The following is a 17466-nucleotide window of genomic DNA, read 5'->3' as shown; positions in this document are numbered from 1 at the left end:
TTTATGTTTTTTTTTTTTTTTTTATATATAAAACTGTGATTGTTTATTCTCTAAAGCACATCCAATATCTGAGATGAATGGAAAGAGAAATCAGTTACACTGAATGGTGGAGCAGGCATGATTGTAAGCTTCTCTGCAATGCAGGTTTAGACCCTTATCCAGGGACAGAACGGTACGAGACAGACTTTCTTCAGCAAGATAAGACAAAAACTGAATGCTGCTGCATTTCTCATAGCCAAAGAATTGAACGTAAAACCTAAGGAAAAATACAAGAGACAAACATATAAAAAGAGAATTTAAAAATCCTACAGGATATAGACAAACACTCTCAGATTCACACACAAAAACCAAACAGGCCCAGACACACTCATTTAGCCCAACTCTGAGCTTGAAGAGCAGCAAATGTTTCAAATAATACTTAAAAAAAAGTATTTTACAGCATTTTAAACATTTTTGAATCTTTTTTTTTTGTTTTTTTATTTTTTCAGATTATATTTATTCCGTATGGTGTATATTCTTTGCCAACTACTTTTCACATTCTGACCACAGAGGAACAAGTGCGAGAGATTTGAGACATTGTTTTGAAAGAAGTCATGCACGTATAATATTTTAATCAACTTATAAAGTTAGAAAAGGGGAATGTTCAAGACAAAAAAGAAGGTTTCTTCTGATGCAATCCTTTTAGAGTCGGGTTTCTTCAGCCATCACTTTTAGTCTCACTGTCTGGCAACTTGTCATGCCTAAATTACCTTTACAAATCGGAAACTCAACACAAAATCGTACAAGGCAGGCAAGAGTATGAGCTAAAAGGCATTCTCCAGTAATATTTTTTTCTTCTTTTAAAATAAAGACCTTGTTTTTTACACAACCATTATACAACATAACATTATATGGTCGTGGTCGGTCAAGTTTTAAAAAACAAAACAAAATAAAAAATATGATTTTTCGAATTGGATCACTGTACTTCATACGCTCCAATTTCTCATCAAGGGAGAGTGAGATTTCTTAAGGGAAAATGAATCCTGTGTTTATCAACAAAAGTTTTGACAAAACATTCTCTGTTTCCTTTGTTTGTTTCCACATAGTAGTCAAAGAGGTGTTGTGCACCGTTAATGCAGGGATGAAAGGAAAGCAAAAGGTAGTCGAGAGGAGCAGACCGGAACGGGGGAGTGTGTGCCCAACAGAAGAAACTTTTCAAAATGGCAACCGACCCTGAGATTGCAGGAGTCCGATACAAAACACACCACAAAAGGCACTTTATCAACAACAGTGCTTCTGTTCTACTGAAATTCAAGTTGAGAGAAAAAAGTGTGTGTGGAACTCTCTTTAGTGATAAAGCGAAGGGAAAAAAAACTAGCGCGCACTCGTTTTTTTTTTTATTCCCGCACGCTGAGAGTTCGCTGTCCCCATCGCAACTCGATTCCATCTTGAGCCTCTAGGCGGTCCGAGAGGAATGACAAAACAACACTGAAGAAACCACAACGCGGAATATTGTAAAAAAGCCGTAAAATACTTGTGGATTGCAGCAAAGGTCCAGAGCAGGCTGCAGGGCAATATCCTCCCCTCTCAATGCCTCCGTAGCGTGCAGAGGAACTTTAGTTGAGAGATAATCAGCCCACGTCGGAGGCTTGGCGTACGGCTTCTCGATAAAACATCCGAGAAGCCTATTGTACCTCCTGGCCCTCTCCGTTCCCCTCCGTCTTCCTCTCGTTTCCAACTTCAGTCCTCTCCCCCTCCGCCGTAGAGGTCCGCCAGCTTTTTGAAGCGAGGACCCCAGTCATTGAGGTAGTCGTAGTCCTGTTCCCCAGAGCTGGAGGAGTCCAGGGAGCTAACGGAGCCCGCTGTGGAGCCGCTGCCCTCGTAGTCAAACACCAGCAGGGAGTCGTAGGGGGGAGCGGTGGGGTCATTATCAGCCGCGCGCAGACCCTAATATGAACATGAGAACATGAACAAGGCTGGTGGAACAGATGCGTACTAAACACTCTAAAAGCCACTGCTGTAAAGTGCTTAAAGGGGTCACATCAGGAGGAATCAAATTTATCTTGATCGTTTGAGATGAAAGACCTTGATGCCCTATGAAAACACTCTGTGAAATAGGACTCATTTTTGGTTCTTTCCCACATAAGGCAGATCACATCAACACGTCTATCCACGTTATTTATCTATGATATATATATACAATTTGTTAAACTGCAATAAAAATAAATTAAAGCTAAATAGAAATAATAAAAATGACAAAGGCGCATAAAATTACTAAAACTGTAAAATTTTAATTATTACAAAAAAGGCTAATTCAAAATACTAATAGGCTAGTATATATGTAATACGGTACTTAAATAACACTGGCCCAGTCATGGTGAGGAAATAAGGAAAAAAGGGGATAGATTATTCCCATTACACCAAATGTACAAATTTTTGTCAATACTTGGGCTGTTTATTCTTCTGTATCACCTGCAACTCTGCATATCTTAAGAGGCCACAAGGTTGGGAATGAATGAAGCTTATTTTTAACAGGATTGATCATTTTAAATCACACTTTATAAACCTTAATTTATTTAAGCACATCATTTATTCCATTTTATTCTCTGAAGCCCACTTACAATCTTAGTTTTTTTTTGGTGGCAGAACTGAATCAGAATTTAGTTTCTCTCTTTGTTCAAAAAAACGTTTCTTAAAGGCCCACTGAAGTGCCTTGAAACACGCAGCGTTATTTAATGTGTTGACATAATTTCCACTGAAACAGGAAGACAGGGTGGGACATATTGAAAAGCTCCTCCCCTTTTTAAAAATAGCCAAAAGAGTTTAGTTCATATCACAGCTCTGCAAAGCCGCATTTGGCAGCTTATAGATCAGACAGCCGTCTAATAGATTCCCCTATTAGATTTAATATTAAACAGTTACTAAAGCAAAACAGTGAATATAATCATGCTGAGGATGAGTAGTTTGAAAAGTGTGTAATTTATGTTGGTGCATGGCATGGGTGTAATCTCTTCTACTCGTCAGTTTCTAATGCAGAGTCTAACCAATTCTCCTCCACATTGCTTTAAAATATAGCATTCCGTGCAGAATTCAAATGGGTCCGATATGCTTTCTGGTCTGTGCCGACTTGCGCCAATGTTCCGCTCTGTGCTACTGTATCTCTGGACCGGAGCAGACTGAATGCACTCTACAGCAGGTTAGTTACTTGTAATTATGCCTTATTTACTTTTAATACTATAGCAAGCACATGTAGAAACGTGTAACTATATCACCTTAAAATAAAGGGTTACCGAGTGATGTCATCAAAATCCGCTATCCATATTGGCGAAGTGAGAGACTTGAAGTTTTGAATGCTTATATCTTCTAAATGTGAATTTTGTCATTGGATTGGAGCACACTAGCTTATAGAGAACCTTAAAGCTAACGTATTCATACTAAAAGCCCCAAAAAATTACATTTTGATTTAATAGGGACTTTAAAGGCAAAAAAAACACACCGTTTGATTCTAAAGGTCAGACGGAAGATTCAAATTGGATGAAAAATAAATTCTAATAATTTTAACACAAAAAACTATGTGGACCTCAGGGAAGAAAACAGTTATGACCCCTTTAAGTACAGCTTTCCAATCTCTGTGAATTAATATTTATTTCCTATGCCCCTCTGCAGGTATTAGTCAAACCTAAGGCATAACTAGATTATCTTCATGATAAGAAACAGAGGAAGCATACGTCAATGATGAACTCCCCGATGTCCCCTGGGTGTGGTACCGTTGGCCGAACTGGGTACTGAGATTCTAGGATAACGGGTCTCTCGTCCACTCTCCGCACACCTGCAGGCTTGCTCATTATGTGGTCTAGAGACTCGGGCTGCTGCAGCTGACTCAGGTCATAGTCCTGTAACAGAAATAAAAATAGACCAGTGCAAGTCTCAAACAAGGTCAGCATTGCTCTTGCAACAGACAAAGCAGCAGCAAACCTTGACTCGTCAATCGATAAAAGCGTAATGTGTGTGACATTTACCTGATCTTCCTCTCCTCCTCCCTCTTCATCATACTTCAGAATATTATCTCTGACGTCATCCTCAGGGTCGATCAATAAGGGTTTTGTCTGACGCTCCTTCTCCCTTCGTTTCACCCACACCACAAAGAACAGAACCATACCTAAAAAAACACACACATACAGGAGCATCATGCACTTATTTTCTAATTTTGAGGGGGTATCAGTGGCAGTCTAGACTTCTTTGATGCCCTAGGCAAGATATGAGTTGACAACGAAAACAAAACAATCTCTAATTATTAGGGGTCTAACGATTCGTTTTAACAACGATTCGATTCGTATCGCGATTCGTGGTTGTCGATATGATTCAAGGACGATATTGGTTCACTTAGAACGATACGATCTGAAACGATTCAGTGACTTGAAATCGATTCAGTGACTTTTTAGCCAAAAATTCTTGTAAGGGAATCGGGGATCAATTAATTATGGATATCAACAAACAAGTAAACAACAATTAATGTCAAATGCATTCACATTTTATTTGAATAAAGTAGGACTGCACGATTATGACAAAAATCATAATTGTCGATTATTCCCTTGAAATTGTAATTGCAAATATTAATTACGATTATCACAACATTGAATGATGTTTTGAAAAGTTTGGCCATGGGACCCACATTTCCCCATGGTCATCAAGCCGTGACCCACCTTTTTAGGAATTATATAGGCCTATTATAATACATTTGTTTACACAAAAATTGTTTACACAAAAATTGTTGACACACAAGTTCTGTCCCCCTTTACTTAACATAAAAAAAATATTGTAATGACAAATACTGATAAACAGTAGGCACTGCGAGGTTAAGCAATTAAATAGCAGTCCCAAACTAGTTTTTGTTAATACAATCTTGGTATGAGCCACCACAGTCATATAAAAATATACAAAATAACTAGTAAGTTGCATTTTGTTATGGAAACAAACAACAATTAGGCTACCATGGTGATACACAATACTTAGAAGAACTGGTAAAGAAACTGGAAACTGCTCCTGATAAACAGCAACACGCATGACGTACCAATAACGTAATTTATTGGTATTTTACTTTTATTTCTTAACTTACTAATTTACGACGTTGCATGCTCGTATTTCTTTTGCGCTTTAGTGAAGTGATACAGCGCGCGCCGGCGCATTTGCGCGTGAAATTGAAGAGTGCGCGCTACTGCAGTATAGCGGCTGAGAGGACCAATATTAACCAACTGCAGAACCGCAGAACCATACGTCATAGCAGTGTGAGGATGACAGCGCCAGCCTAACAGTCTGATGCCGGAAGTGAGCGGGGTAAAAGCATCTAAGGGGTGGAGATGGGTGGGTTTAGGGGTCAGGGGGTGGAGATGGGTAGGTTTAGGTATGGTATATGTAAGGTGGATATGTATGTTATGCGGTTCCGGCATCAGACTGTTAGGCTGGCGCTGTTGTCCTCACACTGCTATGACGTATGGTTCTGCGGTTCTGCAGTCAGACCTATCTCGAGAGGACAGGAAAGTCCGTTTTTTTGAGGTGAGAGACTTCGCGCTGCCCGTTGTCTTTGCGCTGCTGCTGGCGCGTCATGCATGGCGACGACATCACAGATAGGCAGACTGAATCGAGTAACGTTTAACGTTAACGTTAACATAGGAATATAAATCGATACATCGATGTAGTTGATGAATCGTTACACCCCTACTAATTATATATATATATATATATATATATATGAAGAGTTCAGATGCAAAAGCCTCTAAGTGCCATCTGAAATTTTCTTCTAAAATGAGTATTTTTATCAAGCCTGAATATTTAGGTTTAGTAATTTCACTTTAATGACACTTAATAGGTAATTTCCAATGCCATTAAAGTGAAATAACTGAACATAAACATACAAGCTTGATAAAAATGATCATTCTAGAAGAAAATTTCAGATGGCACTTAGAGGCTTTTGCATCTGAAGTCTTCATATATATATATATATATATATATATATATATGTGTGTGTGTGTTAGTCCACTGTTACAGCAGCATACTGTTCAAAAGTTTGGGTCAGTAGATTTTTCTAATGTTTTGAAAGAAGTCTCTTACGCTCACCAAATTAGCATTTTAAAAAATAAATAAAAAAATACAGTAAAAATATTACTGTGACAATTATTTGTACAATTTAAAATAACTCTTTTCTATTTTAAAATATTTTAAATTCCTGTGATGGCAAAGCTGAATTTTCAGGGGTCATTACTCCAGTCTTCAGTGTCACATGATCTTTCCCCCCCCAGGATTTCTTGATGAATAGAAATGTGCAAAAGAGCAGCATTTATTTGAAATAGAAATAATATGAATATCATTACATGTCTTACTGTCACTTTTGATGCATCTCAGTATAATGCATCCTTGCTGAATAATATTAATTTGAAGCTGAAGTAGGCTATTATTTTTTATTTACTGACCCCAAATATTTGAACAACAGTGTGCATTAATATAATATAAAATCTAATATAATATAAAATAAAATAAAATATAAGCTGGGAGGTTCATTTAGCTGAGAAAATGTTTACTGACAGTTAAATGAAAATAAATAATCAAATATTAAATGACAGATTGAAAGGTTATTAATCACAATTTACTGATGTTGTGAAGATTTGTTTTTTGTTGCATTCTCTGATTTAATTATCCATCCATTTATAAATCAAACCATCAATCCGTCCCCTGATCCATCCATCACTTACTGAGCAGTATAATGATACAGATGAGGATGGTGATAATAGCTCCAGTCCCCAGCCCGGCCACAGTCACCGCCCCGATCACAGTACAGTCTCCGTTTTCATCACAGGGACACACCTTCACCTTCAACACGGAGGTGTTGGACAGGGGAGGGTTTCCGGAGTCCGTAACTAAAATGGGCACTCTGTACATGCCTGCCTCCAGGTACGGGATCCGAAGTTTCAACTGGGCATAATTCCCTAGATAGAGATAGGAAATTAAATCCAAAATTAAACATTTGGCTTTTATACTGTCACTGTATTAAGGCCAAAGTCAAATATTTGAATATTATCTTTTTTTCTATCGACTATTAATGTTATATGTATTAAACTGAACAGAAACATTTTCACATTTTATTCAGCTTTATTAACACATTAACGGAAGTTAAAAATGACCTGTTGAAGTGTTAAAAACCTTGAAATAATTTGAATTTGTAAAATCCATGTCTAACCATTCAGGCGTGAAATGGTCCAGTTACGTCGTGCAGAAGAGGGGTAAGAGGGCAGCTCGAAGACATATGGGCCAGCGTTGGGTTCTGAATCTAAATCTGTGGCTGTGATGTTGACCGGATAGCCATGTCGTGACCTCTCGCAAACCAGAGCCTCCTGAGGATCTAGGACAGGAACGTTGTCGTTCACATCTATCAAATAAATCTGGAGAGTACCGGTTCCTGTGGCAGGAGGGGAACCTATAAGACAGAAAGAGGATAACGATAGTCAAGGGGTTATGGTCATAAAGTTTATGTATTTGTCCTGAAAACTCTCAGTTGTGTCAGATATAAGAAATGATAACTGCACATAAATATTTCACAAAGCTGTTTTCTCTTTAATAGAGCCGGGCTCTCTCAGAGGACAGTTATTTGTGTAATAACTTTGCCTGAAGAAACAGACACATCTGTTCCTTATGGCTGTGCGTGAATCAAAGACAAAACGTAGCATACCGAGGCTAGATATATTAATACTGGCTCTCACAACACAATCTCCCATCAAAGATGAGAGGCATTTGTGGAAAACACAGGTGTATCATTCTCAAAGCTCTAAATGAGTAACAGGGTACATATTATAAAGATTGATTCTGTCAAATTCTCTTATTAGAAGGTCCGATATGAGTCTAAAATACAACCCGTCAACCCTGGACATCTGTATCAGCTGCTAGACAAAACGACAGTCCCCAAAGACATATTGATTTAGGCCAATATGCCTTTGTTCAGATAGGATGCCTGACAAGGCCTGCCACTACAGACACCTTTGAAAACTTCTGGGAAAAACACACCAAGACAGGCAGATAGACTGGTCGATTTCCTAATCATACCAACCTCCCCTGAAGTTTTCTGAGCTTGTGAAGCAATACCTTGTTAAGCAATTTTAGTTTCTTCATTTCATAGAGTTTGACTAAAAATAAACATGCCAATTAACCGTGATAAAAACTCTACATCTCTTTTTGATTTTAGCAAGTGTGTAATTTATCTTTTTGAGCATGTTTAACATCTGCAAAGTTACAAAGCTCAGTTTCCCACAAAAAGATTTATTCTATCTGACAAAGAAAACTGATCTAAACCTGTCTAAAAGTCCAGTCCAGATATTACTTCCACAAACGTCTACGTCACAATGTGAAGTATTAGCATAATGCCCACTAAAAGCTAGAAACAGAGAATGGGGAGTTAGGGTGGAGGAGGGATGCTGGAAAACTGTCCTGGGACCGAGGGGAGTTGGCTATTTACATACAGTTGTAATCAAAATTATTCAACCCTCATTGCAAATCAGGTTTATTGGCAAAATTTACAGACTTTCAGCTGTTTGCAATAAACAAATCAAACAGAAGTAATCGAAATAGCTCAACACAACAAATGTTTCAAGTGGTTTTCCTAAATTCAACTGAAAAAAGCAACTTTTAATGACTTCTGCAGTCTCAAAATTATTCAACCCCCTGAATAGAATCCCTCACAACAGCACAGATCTACAAAACAGGTGTTGTCTCAAGCACACCTGATGCAACTAATCAAGGGCTTCATTAGTTGCACCAGATGTGCTTGAGCTAGAACACATGAAATATCTAATCTGGCTAGGTTTGTTGAGTGTCGCGTTTGACTGCATGTTAGAGATATATGGCCAAAAGAAATAAGTCAAAAGAATGGTCCAAAAAGTTAAGAGAATATACATACAACCGGCGTAGCGTCATAGAACGTCTCTGAAAATGTTCACGCCCACTTTTAGGGGAAAACAATCCGGCTAGCGCCATACACAGTAACGGGTTGGGGACGTGTACTAACCCTTACAAACATGTAATTTGTATTTAAACATTTTTTTTCACACAGTAGGCTACCCCTATTATGTATTTGTATATAATTATTTTTTTCCACACAGTATTTTGTATTTTTTATTTTATTTTAAATACATTTCCATGTATTTATGCCCATCTCTGCCTGCCATCATCATCAATATCTTGCTGTTATGGAAATATCATGAATTACGGATGATGCTATCGAAAGCTAAATCAGGCTAGTTGTAGCTGGACAGAAAAGTGCACTCAGTATCTACTCTAAATATAAAGACACAATATTATACATTTAAAGATGTTTACGTCTTAAAACCATAGTAAAATCATTCACTGGCTACCTGGTGACTCGATGAGGTACGAGTAAATGTCCGAGTAAACCACTGGGTGGGGTTGTTAGACCAATTTGACGCTGGTAGAATGAAACGGGATATGTTTTTAAGTTGCCCAAATTAAGTTTATAAATGTATCGTTCACGCTCTATGGAAGGCAGGGTGGACATATAATTACTCAACATATTTCATCTAAGTGATTTCTGAAGTTATACACGTCTGCCGGCTATGTACGGACGTTGTTTTGTGCCGCTATTTTGTATTGAAGTCTATGGGAAGTCTGGCTTGTTTTCCCCTAAAAAGGGGCGGTTACGAAATTGACAGTTAAGTTCCCGGATGTGCCGGTTGTATGTATATCATTGGCCTTCACAAACAAGGATGAGGATACAAAAAGTTAGCGAAGGCACTAAATGTTCCTAGAGACACCGTTGAAAGCATTGTTCACAAGTTAAAGGTTAAAGGAATAGTGGTTAAACTACCTGGACTGGGCAGAAAATGGAAACTATAAACGGCTGCAACCAGATTTCTGAGAAGGCAGGTTCAGAAAAACCCTTGAGCGCCTGCAAAAGACCTGCAACAGGCACGGAGGTTTCAGTTTGCACAGTAAGGTGCATACTAAACGCTACTGACCCCAAAGCACAAGAAAAGTGCTCAAAATCATATAAATAAGCCACAGAATTTTTGAGATTCTGTTCTGTGAAGCGATGAAACAAAACTTTTCTACCCTATGGATCAGCGGTATGTCTGGAGGAAGAAGAATGAAGCATATGCTGAAAAGAACACTCTGTCTACAGTTAAAGGGTGTTCTATTAAGTAATAGAGATGCTTGCCATGAAGGGGTTGAATAATTTTGAGACTGCATAAGTCATTAAAAGTTGCATTTTCAGTTGAATTCGGAGAAAACACTTGAAACATTTGTTGTGTTGAGCTATTTCAATTACTTTTGTTTGATTTGTTCATTGCAAACAGCTAAAAGTCTGTACATTTTGTCAATAAACCTGATTTGCGATGGAGGTTGAATCATTTTGATTACAACTGTAGGCCTCCTCGCGCTGATTGGGTAGATTATATGAACGTGCTCCTCCCAAACTTTAACAAAATATAATTTCTATTATACCCAATAAACAAAATAATGAACTTTTAAATTAGCATCATATGGCCCCTTTATAATATATAATCAAACATGCTCACCTACAAGGTATTTTTCTTTCATGTAGCATTGGAAGGTATGATTAATTCTAGTGAATCTGTTCATTAACATTGGCCTCTCTCATTAGTAGATTTGAAAAACCCATTTCATTCTAGACTGTTCAAAGACTGTGCCCTCTAAATGGATCATGGTAATCGTACCAACTCACCCCGAAGTTTTCTGAGGGTGTGAAGCAACTCTTTGTGTTAAGCAATCTACTCTCTCCATTTGAGAAAGTTTGAGCAAAAATGGACAAGCAAATCAACTGTGATTGGACAGCAGCTTTGTTGGAACACTTTCTTGGTTGAATAGAGCATGAGAATGAAATCCAATAAGAATAGAAAAATGCCCCAGTGCTGATAGGTTATGAATCGATAGGCTGTGAACAGCTTTTTTGCTCTGTGGGACAAATGAAGTTCAAGCTAACCAACCTCTCTCCAAGCTGACCTACACAATCGTTCAAATCCATTTTTTTTCATTTCATACACAGCACCTTTAATGCATCGACACTCAGTTTTGATTTCGTTCAGACTTTCCAACTTTCTTACCGTTATCCACGGCCAAAAAGGTTGCTTCATATACATTCTTCTTCATATACGGCGACTCACGATCCAGCACCGCCATGGTGGTGATCCTTCCATTGGTCCTGTTGATTTTCAGCCAGTTGGCTGGATCTGACAGTTTGGAGTACCTGAAGGCCAAAAGCATTGTTCATCAGATTACTCAGGGTAAAAATCCATAAGCATCCGCAAGACGCAGTATAGAGCTCAACGTTCAATCATAATTTATGCTGTAACAGTATGGCTGAGGGTAATAATGTAGAACTTTGAGATCATCAATCCATTTAAATGCCGTTAAAATCATATTTAGCCTGTTATGAGGATATAGCATGTGGATTATTAAGATATGTCCCTCATTCAGTCGCAGCATGGGCTCTGTTCTGATCAATGGATCTGCTCGGAGAAATGTGGAAACATTTACACTCAATCAAATCAAGGATGTGACACACAATCTTTCTTCTATATATTATTGGGTAATGTATCAGGCTTCTGCTCTATTAATTCAAAACACTGAAGTTAAAAACAGTAACAGTCTATTTATCTGCTAGACCAGTTCTCCAAGTTGCTAACAATGCGACTGCATTGACTGCTACTGCTGTTTGAATATTATCATGGAACATTATATTTTTAATTTTATATATAGCTATACAGCTAATATTGCTAATAATCAAGCCCACATTTTGTTGTTGTTTGTTTATCAGGGCCTGTTGTTTGCTTATTTGAGCCTATAACATTGATAGATTCAGAGAGCGAGAGCGCCACAGTGTGGACTGTATTGATTGGACTGTTCCTTGCGCACAGTGATCTATGGAGCAAGTCTAGTGAAGGTCCCTCGAGTGTGTGAGTGAATGTGCATGGAGGCAAACTTTGGATCAATACTTCAAGCTGGCAAGATGCCCGCACACTTTTGAGTCATGGAAAAAAAGAGAAATCAAGAGAGATCAAGCGTGAACGACTGATAGAGTGAGAGAGAGGGGGAGACACAATAGAAGCAGCAGTGTGGGGAATGGTTTGGCTCATTACTCAATGACCTTTCACCCTGTTGCTTGGCAACCCAGGCACAACCAAGGGACTAGAACAGGAGAGAGTCAATTAAAAGCATTTAGCTGATCCCAAGGGTGTTAATGGTGCGAACGATATGTGCTACATCACTTGACATACAGCACAGTATGGAAATTGCATGTACTTCTGATGTTTGCTCACGAAGTCTGGGCTGACCTGCACCTGAGAGTGATGGATTTGTTTTAAGCCTGGTTGCTATAAAAATGGCTCTTAAACTCACCAGTCAAATAAAGTGCTCATGGATTAATGGACATTTTAAAACTTAAAGCATGACTCAGCAGAAAATTGAAAAGGGAACATAGTGGGTGGAATATACTAGACTTCATGTGGCGGACACGTTGGGTTGATTTGCTATTCATGTGTGTCACTCACGAGTGCTGTATTTAAATCATCAATAAACATCAATCATTCAAGAAGACTCTGAAACTCTGAAAGCATTGAAATAACAGTATTGTTTTTTATGAAGCATATAAAGATTTGAAATGTCAGAACAAAAATAAGCTTTCAGTGACTGGAAATGCAAATTTTCTATAATGTACATGTTCAATCTTTGCGTAAAAAGTCATTTTGATATTTTTGTGGGGCTTAATAAAAATTGTAACTGCAATAAAGAACAAAACTGCATAATAATAATAATTATAATAATAATAAAAAAAACATTATAAAGCTAATAACTAATATGTGTTTGGTGTTTTAAGCCCCCAACGGCGCCTTCCAGGCAGTGAGGGGATGGGTAGGTTTAAGGTTGAGGGTAGGGTTAGCTGCCTCTAAGGAGCCATTGGGGGCTTAAAACACCATCGAGCTAACTAATAAGCCATAAAACGGGAAAATTATATCAGCGGATTCCTACGGAGCCCCTGAAGGGGGCCTTGCAAAAAAAAAAAAAAAAAAAAAAAAAAACAGACTTTCGCGTGCTCACGAGAAACTTTCACGTGGGCATGAGAAACTATTGCGTGCTCACGAGAAACTTTCACGTGTGCACGAGAAAACTATCGCGTGCTCACGCGTTACAATTTCTAGTTTGCGTTATAGTGTCATTACTAATTGTATATGACTACCCAGTGAATATTAGTTTCTGTTCCTTTCAATTTCGAGGGAGTTTTAACTCCTACGGTGGCCGTATTATTCCAAGATTAATATGGCTTCCAGTTCGACAAGCAATTTCACTTCGAATTTACACAACTAGGCTGAATTACCTGTCGAGAAGAAAGCAGGCAACTTCGGCGTCCGTTTTAAAATCTTTGCTCCTCATGAGCTCTTTCCATCTGGGAAAAGTTACTCCAGTATTGACTTTGGTCTTGCTGATTTGCCTGTCGCGTTGACGTTTTAATTCTCTCTTTCGCTTCCTTGGCGACTCTTCTACATGTCCTCGAAAATAGGCGTGATCCTCCATCAGCAATCTTTCAAATCTGCCGGCAGTCGCGAGTAATCTCCCCCTCGCATTCGTCACGGTGTCACTGAGTGTAAAACGCGAAGCTTGAATTTCCAGGTATGTCCCTCTTTGGCGAATGTATTTTCAAGATGGAGGCCATCATGGCTGCCGCCATTCAAGCGATTCGCTCGTATGTATTCTAAATGGTAGATTTTACGCTTACGAGAATACTTAATTAGTTGGTGGAAGTAATTACACATAAATGAGCACATACACTTTTGATAGAACAAAGTGTTTTTTGCTAAGAATCAACTTAAAAAGTTACACAGTGTAGCTTTAATGGATATCAATGGAAATGGAGATGGAGAAGAGGCTTCACAGAACCGTTTTTGTGAGGAAATAGCTTATTTAATGAATCGACTGCCTGTCCACTAATCTTCAACACGTTTTGCGCTAAACAATACTTTTGTTGGGAATGATAGGCTATGTAGATTTTACTATGATAAAAAGATTATTTTATGAGAGAATGCAAAGAAGGGAATGTCGCGACAGGTAGGATCCATTTGCGACATTACCATAGTATTTAATAGTAATATTGAGTGATATTGTATAAGGTCTAAAGAAAGTATAAAATAGAGATGTTTTCTTTCTTTGACTTTCAGGTTTTACCAGCTATGATAAGACTTGAATTGTAACTGATGTATGCATATGACGCTGATATTATGCATTTTAATGAATAAAGATAACATGAATTTAATTATAAATATTTGTATGTTGTTTAATTAAAATAAAACATTAAGTGTTTTGTCAACTGCTGTGTGCTTAATGATGATGATATAATGCTTTGTCATGAATGATGGTAGAAAAATATTTTTAATGAATTAAATATGTATTAAATTACAATTTAGTTTTTAGTGTAATCTTAAATGTAGTTTTTTGCTGCCTGCAATGACTAGTACTTTGCAGCTAATAGAGATATTCATGCTTTTTTCCTACAGTAAAGCACAGTCCACAAACAATGCAGTGCTACTGTACCTTTACAATATAACACCAAATTTATTCACAAGACCAACGTGCTAATATTCCACAAGAAACTGACTGTCATAAAACTTTGAACTGCGTGCACTGACGTCACTGCCATTACATATAGGCTGAGGTGCCTCGTGTGAGAATGCTTTCTCCGATGGTAAGAGGCACACTCTCATCTCCCTATAAAACACATCTCTAGAGGCATGCTCCAAGCACACTCTCATCTCATCCCTATTCCCACACCATAACGCAAACCGGAAACTGTAACACGTGAGCACGCGATAATTTTCTTGTGCGCACGCTAAAGCTAATAAGCCATAAAACAGGAAAATTATATCAGCGGATTCCTGACGTTGTGTCAAGGTCATTATTATTATTTTTTTATGAAAAGTCATTAAATTTTACTTAACGGTTACACCAATTGACATCGAGTCATTAAATCAGTTAAAACATTTTTCAAAAATGTGTGAAACCAACTTGAATATAAAGAGAATTTTAATCATAACTTGACGCTTTTTAACTAAACTGAATTTTCTAAAAGATTATCCTTTTTTTCATCTCAGACATACTTTGTCATTGACCCATGTGTGTGTTTGAGCGAGGAAGGACATAAATGATTGACATTTACGGTCACTCAGAAAGATTGACATCCTGAGTTTCAATCAGACAGACAACAGCACTTCCTGTCAATCCTCTCTACCTGATAGTCTGCTGGATGAAGCGGTCTGGATCCAGTGCAGCGAAAGTAGCGAGGGTGGTGTCAGCAGGCACTCCCTCTTCAAAGCGGATGACTTTAGGATTGGACGGGAACACGGGGGCCTCATTGACATCCAGCACTGTGATAGTAACACTAGCAGAGGAGGACGGCGAGGAGGGGATCCCACTGGCCAGGTGAGCTTGATTCGAGACCACCACCATCAGCATGAAGGCTCCGTTCCTCTCATAATCGACTGGCTGCACATATGCACACAAACACAAAGGTTTCTTAAACCTTCGATGAACTTGGTTGTGCTCCAACAGCGTGAAGGCGATTTTAGATAATAAGCAAGAAGCTTTTTTGTTAGAGGAAACATGTTTCAAATAAACCATTAATTGAAACTGCAAAAAACATTTCATCTAAGAGACATTCAACTCTTCACTCTCAGGCTGAATGGCCTGAAAGAGACTCCAGAAGTGTTAGAAGAGGAACAGAAAGTGACTCAGTTTGAGTTAAAAGATGAAGTGAACCCTGGAGTAAAGGTTAGGAGTTGACAAGTGTGAGAGGATCAGCTGTTTCGTGGATAGCGTGGTGTGCCGAAAGAGGCTGAAATACATGTCTAAGTATACCAAGGGCTTCTATTACTCTCTGTTGCACAACACACCATGCAAATGGCCAAAGAAAGTATGCAAAACATGCATACACAAAGGTTTCGAAGTTACACATCACTGACTCCTTAATATTAGAGTAATACAGGCTACAAAACTGCGGGAGAAAGATAAAAGTTTATGCACAAGAAATATATATATATATATATTAATCTGGGAGCTACTGTATTCACCTGAGTTGGGTTGCAATATCCTGCTTCTTGCATTACCACGCAAAATATGCTTTTTCCTGGTCTATTATTTCACTCAGTATGGTTTAACACATTAAGAAATATTGTGTCAAGTATTCTTTGTAATAGTGACAAATAATTCACTTCAATGAATAATTGAGACACAGTCGTTTCTAGCAGTTTAAATTATAATTTTTATGATTCCTTAAATGGAATAGGTTTTAATTAGACATGCACCAATATTAAATTTCTCAGCCGATACCAATGATATTGGCCGATGCCATTTTTCTTATGGGGAAAAAAAAATCTCTCCCAAAAAATGCTGCAAAGTATACAGAGAACAGTCTCATTTGGTACACTATAATATTGGTTGCAATTAACAACAGAGATATTATATTAAACTGCTATGTATTTTCAGATATAATAATTACACCCAAATAAATGTTTGTATACAACTCAGTTGGACATATAAGGTTGGTTTTATAAGCACTTGCCTTCATGGCAAATTTATTCAAACATACAAATATAATTAACAGTAAATAAGCTCCTCTCTAGTGTGTGTTTTTTTTTTTTTTTTAACATCAGGTGACTTTCCTGAGGTAAATTCAACGTTAAGTGTCATTGTTCACAAGCTGTTTTACTGACGTCTTTCCACTGTTGAAAATGGCCGATATTGAAAATGATAGCTTTTATTGGCCAATACATAGGTGCATCTCTAGTTTTAATCTATATTAATTATAGAGATTTTAATTGTAGTAAATGATATTGTCATGATTTTGATAAAGAGAAGGTCATATGAAATGGCAATTTGAGTTAGGAAACATTCGAGCAATCATCTTTAAGTAGAAATGTTGCTATTTTAAAAACTAATTCCAGGTAAAGCTGCTCCATGTCTGAAGAATCAGTGATGGGATTGAGGACAGATAGTGGATGAGAAGATTTCACACATGAGAGATTTAAATGTTTGAGTATGCAGAGTTTGAGAACAAATCAAAAGATCAGCAGCCTGAGAACCAAGAATAATGTTTACAATGTAACCAACAAGACACACCCACCTTAACCACTATGACCCTGCCGTCGTTGGTGATCTCATCAGTGCGTATGGCGAAATGGCCCAATGGATCTCCTCCTGTAATCCTATAGACGGCATTCCAGTTGGGTGTATGAGGCTGATCCTTGTCTCTGACAGTCAAATTGGCCACGACCACACCCACAGCGTTCTCTGGGACCTCTCCAAGGAACTAAGAGGAAGTGACGACACGTAAATAAAATCAGACACTCGAGTTCTTTTAAAACAAATAAATGTTTTCAAATACATGTATTACAGGGACAATTGACTTGCTCAAGGCACAGT

The 17466-nt window shown here is 38.0% G+C and overlaps 1 protein-coding gene across 3 annotated transcripts in view; it reads right to left on the bottom strand.

The window, feature by feature from the left end:
• Positions 1 to 595: 595 nt before the first annotated feature.
• The window catches only part of cdh4 (cadherin 4, type 1, R-cadherin (retinal)), a 251683-nt gene continuing 234812 nt past the window's right edge, over positions 596 to 17466 (bottom strand). For 2 of the 3 annotated variants that reach the window (XM_081357558.1, XM_081357560.1), the window contains 8 exons: positions 17168 to 17353; positions 15278 to 15531; positions 11103 to 11245; positions 7211 to 7447; positions 6726 to 6959; positions 3999 to 4138; positions 3708 to 3872; positions 602 to 1926 (listed from right to left, as the gene is read on the bottom strand). In XM_081357558.1, coding sequence (XP_081213684.1) covers positions 1720 to 1926; positions 3708 to 3872; positions 3999 to 4138; positions 6726 to 6959; positions 7211 to 7447; positions 11103 to 11245; positions 15278 to 15531; positions 17168 to 17353 — 1566 coding nt within the window. In that variant the 3' untranslated portion in view covers positions 602 to 1719. Of the gene's footprint in view, positions 1927 to 3707; positions 3873 to 3998; positions 4139 to 6725; positions 6960 to 7210; positions 7448 to 11102; positions 11246 to 15277; positions 15532 to 17167; positions 17354 to 17466 lie in introns of all 3 variants that reach the window. The other variant, XM_081357559.1, reaches the window with a different exon arrangement.

Source organism: Scardinius erythrophthalmus, assembly GCF_964197995.2.
Source record: "Scardinius erythrophthalmus genome assembly, chromosome: 25".
Taxonomy (NCBI): domain Eukaryota; kingdom Metazoa; phylum Chordata; class Actinopteri; order Cypriniformes; family Leuciscidae; genus Scardinius; species Scardinius erythrophthalmus.
Note: the sequence above shows the minus strand (reverse complement) of the source record. Positions and strands in the feature narration are given on the sequence as shown.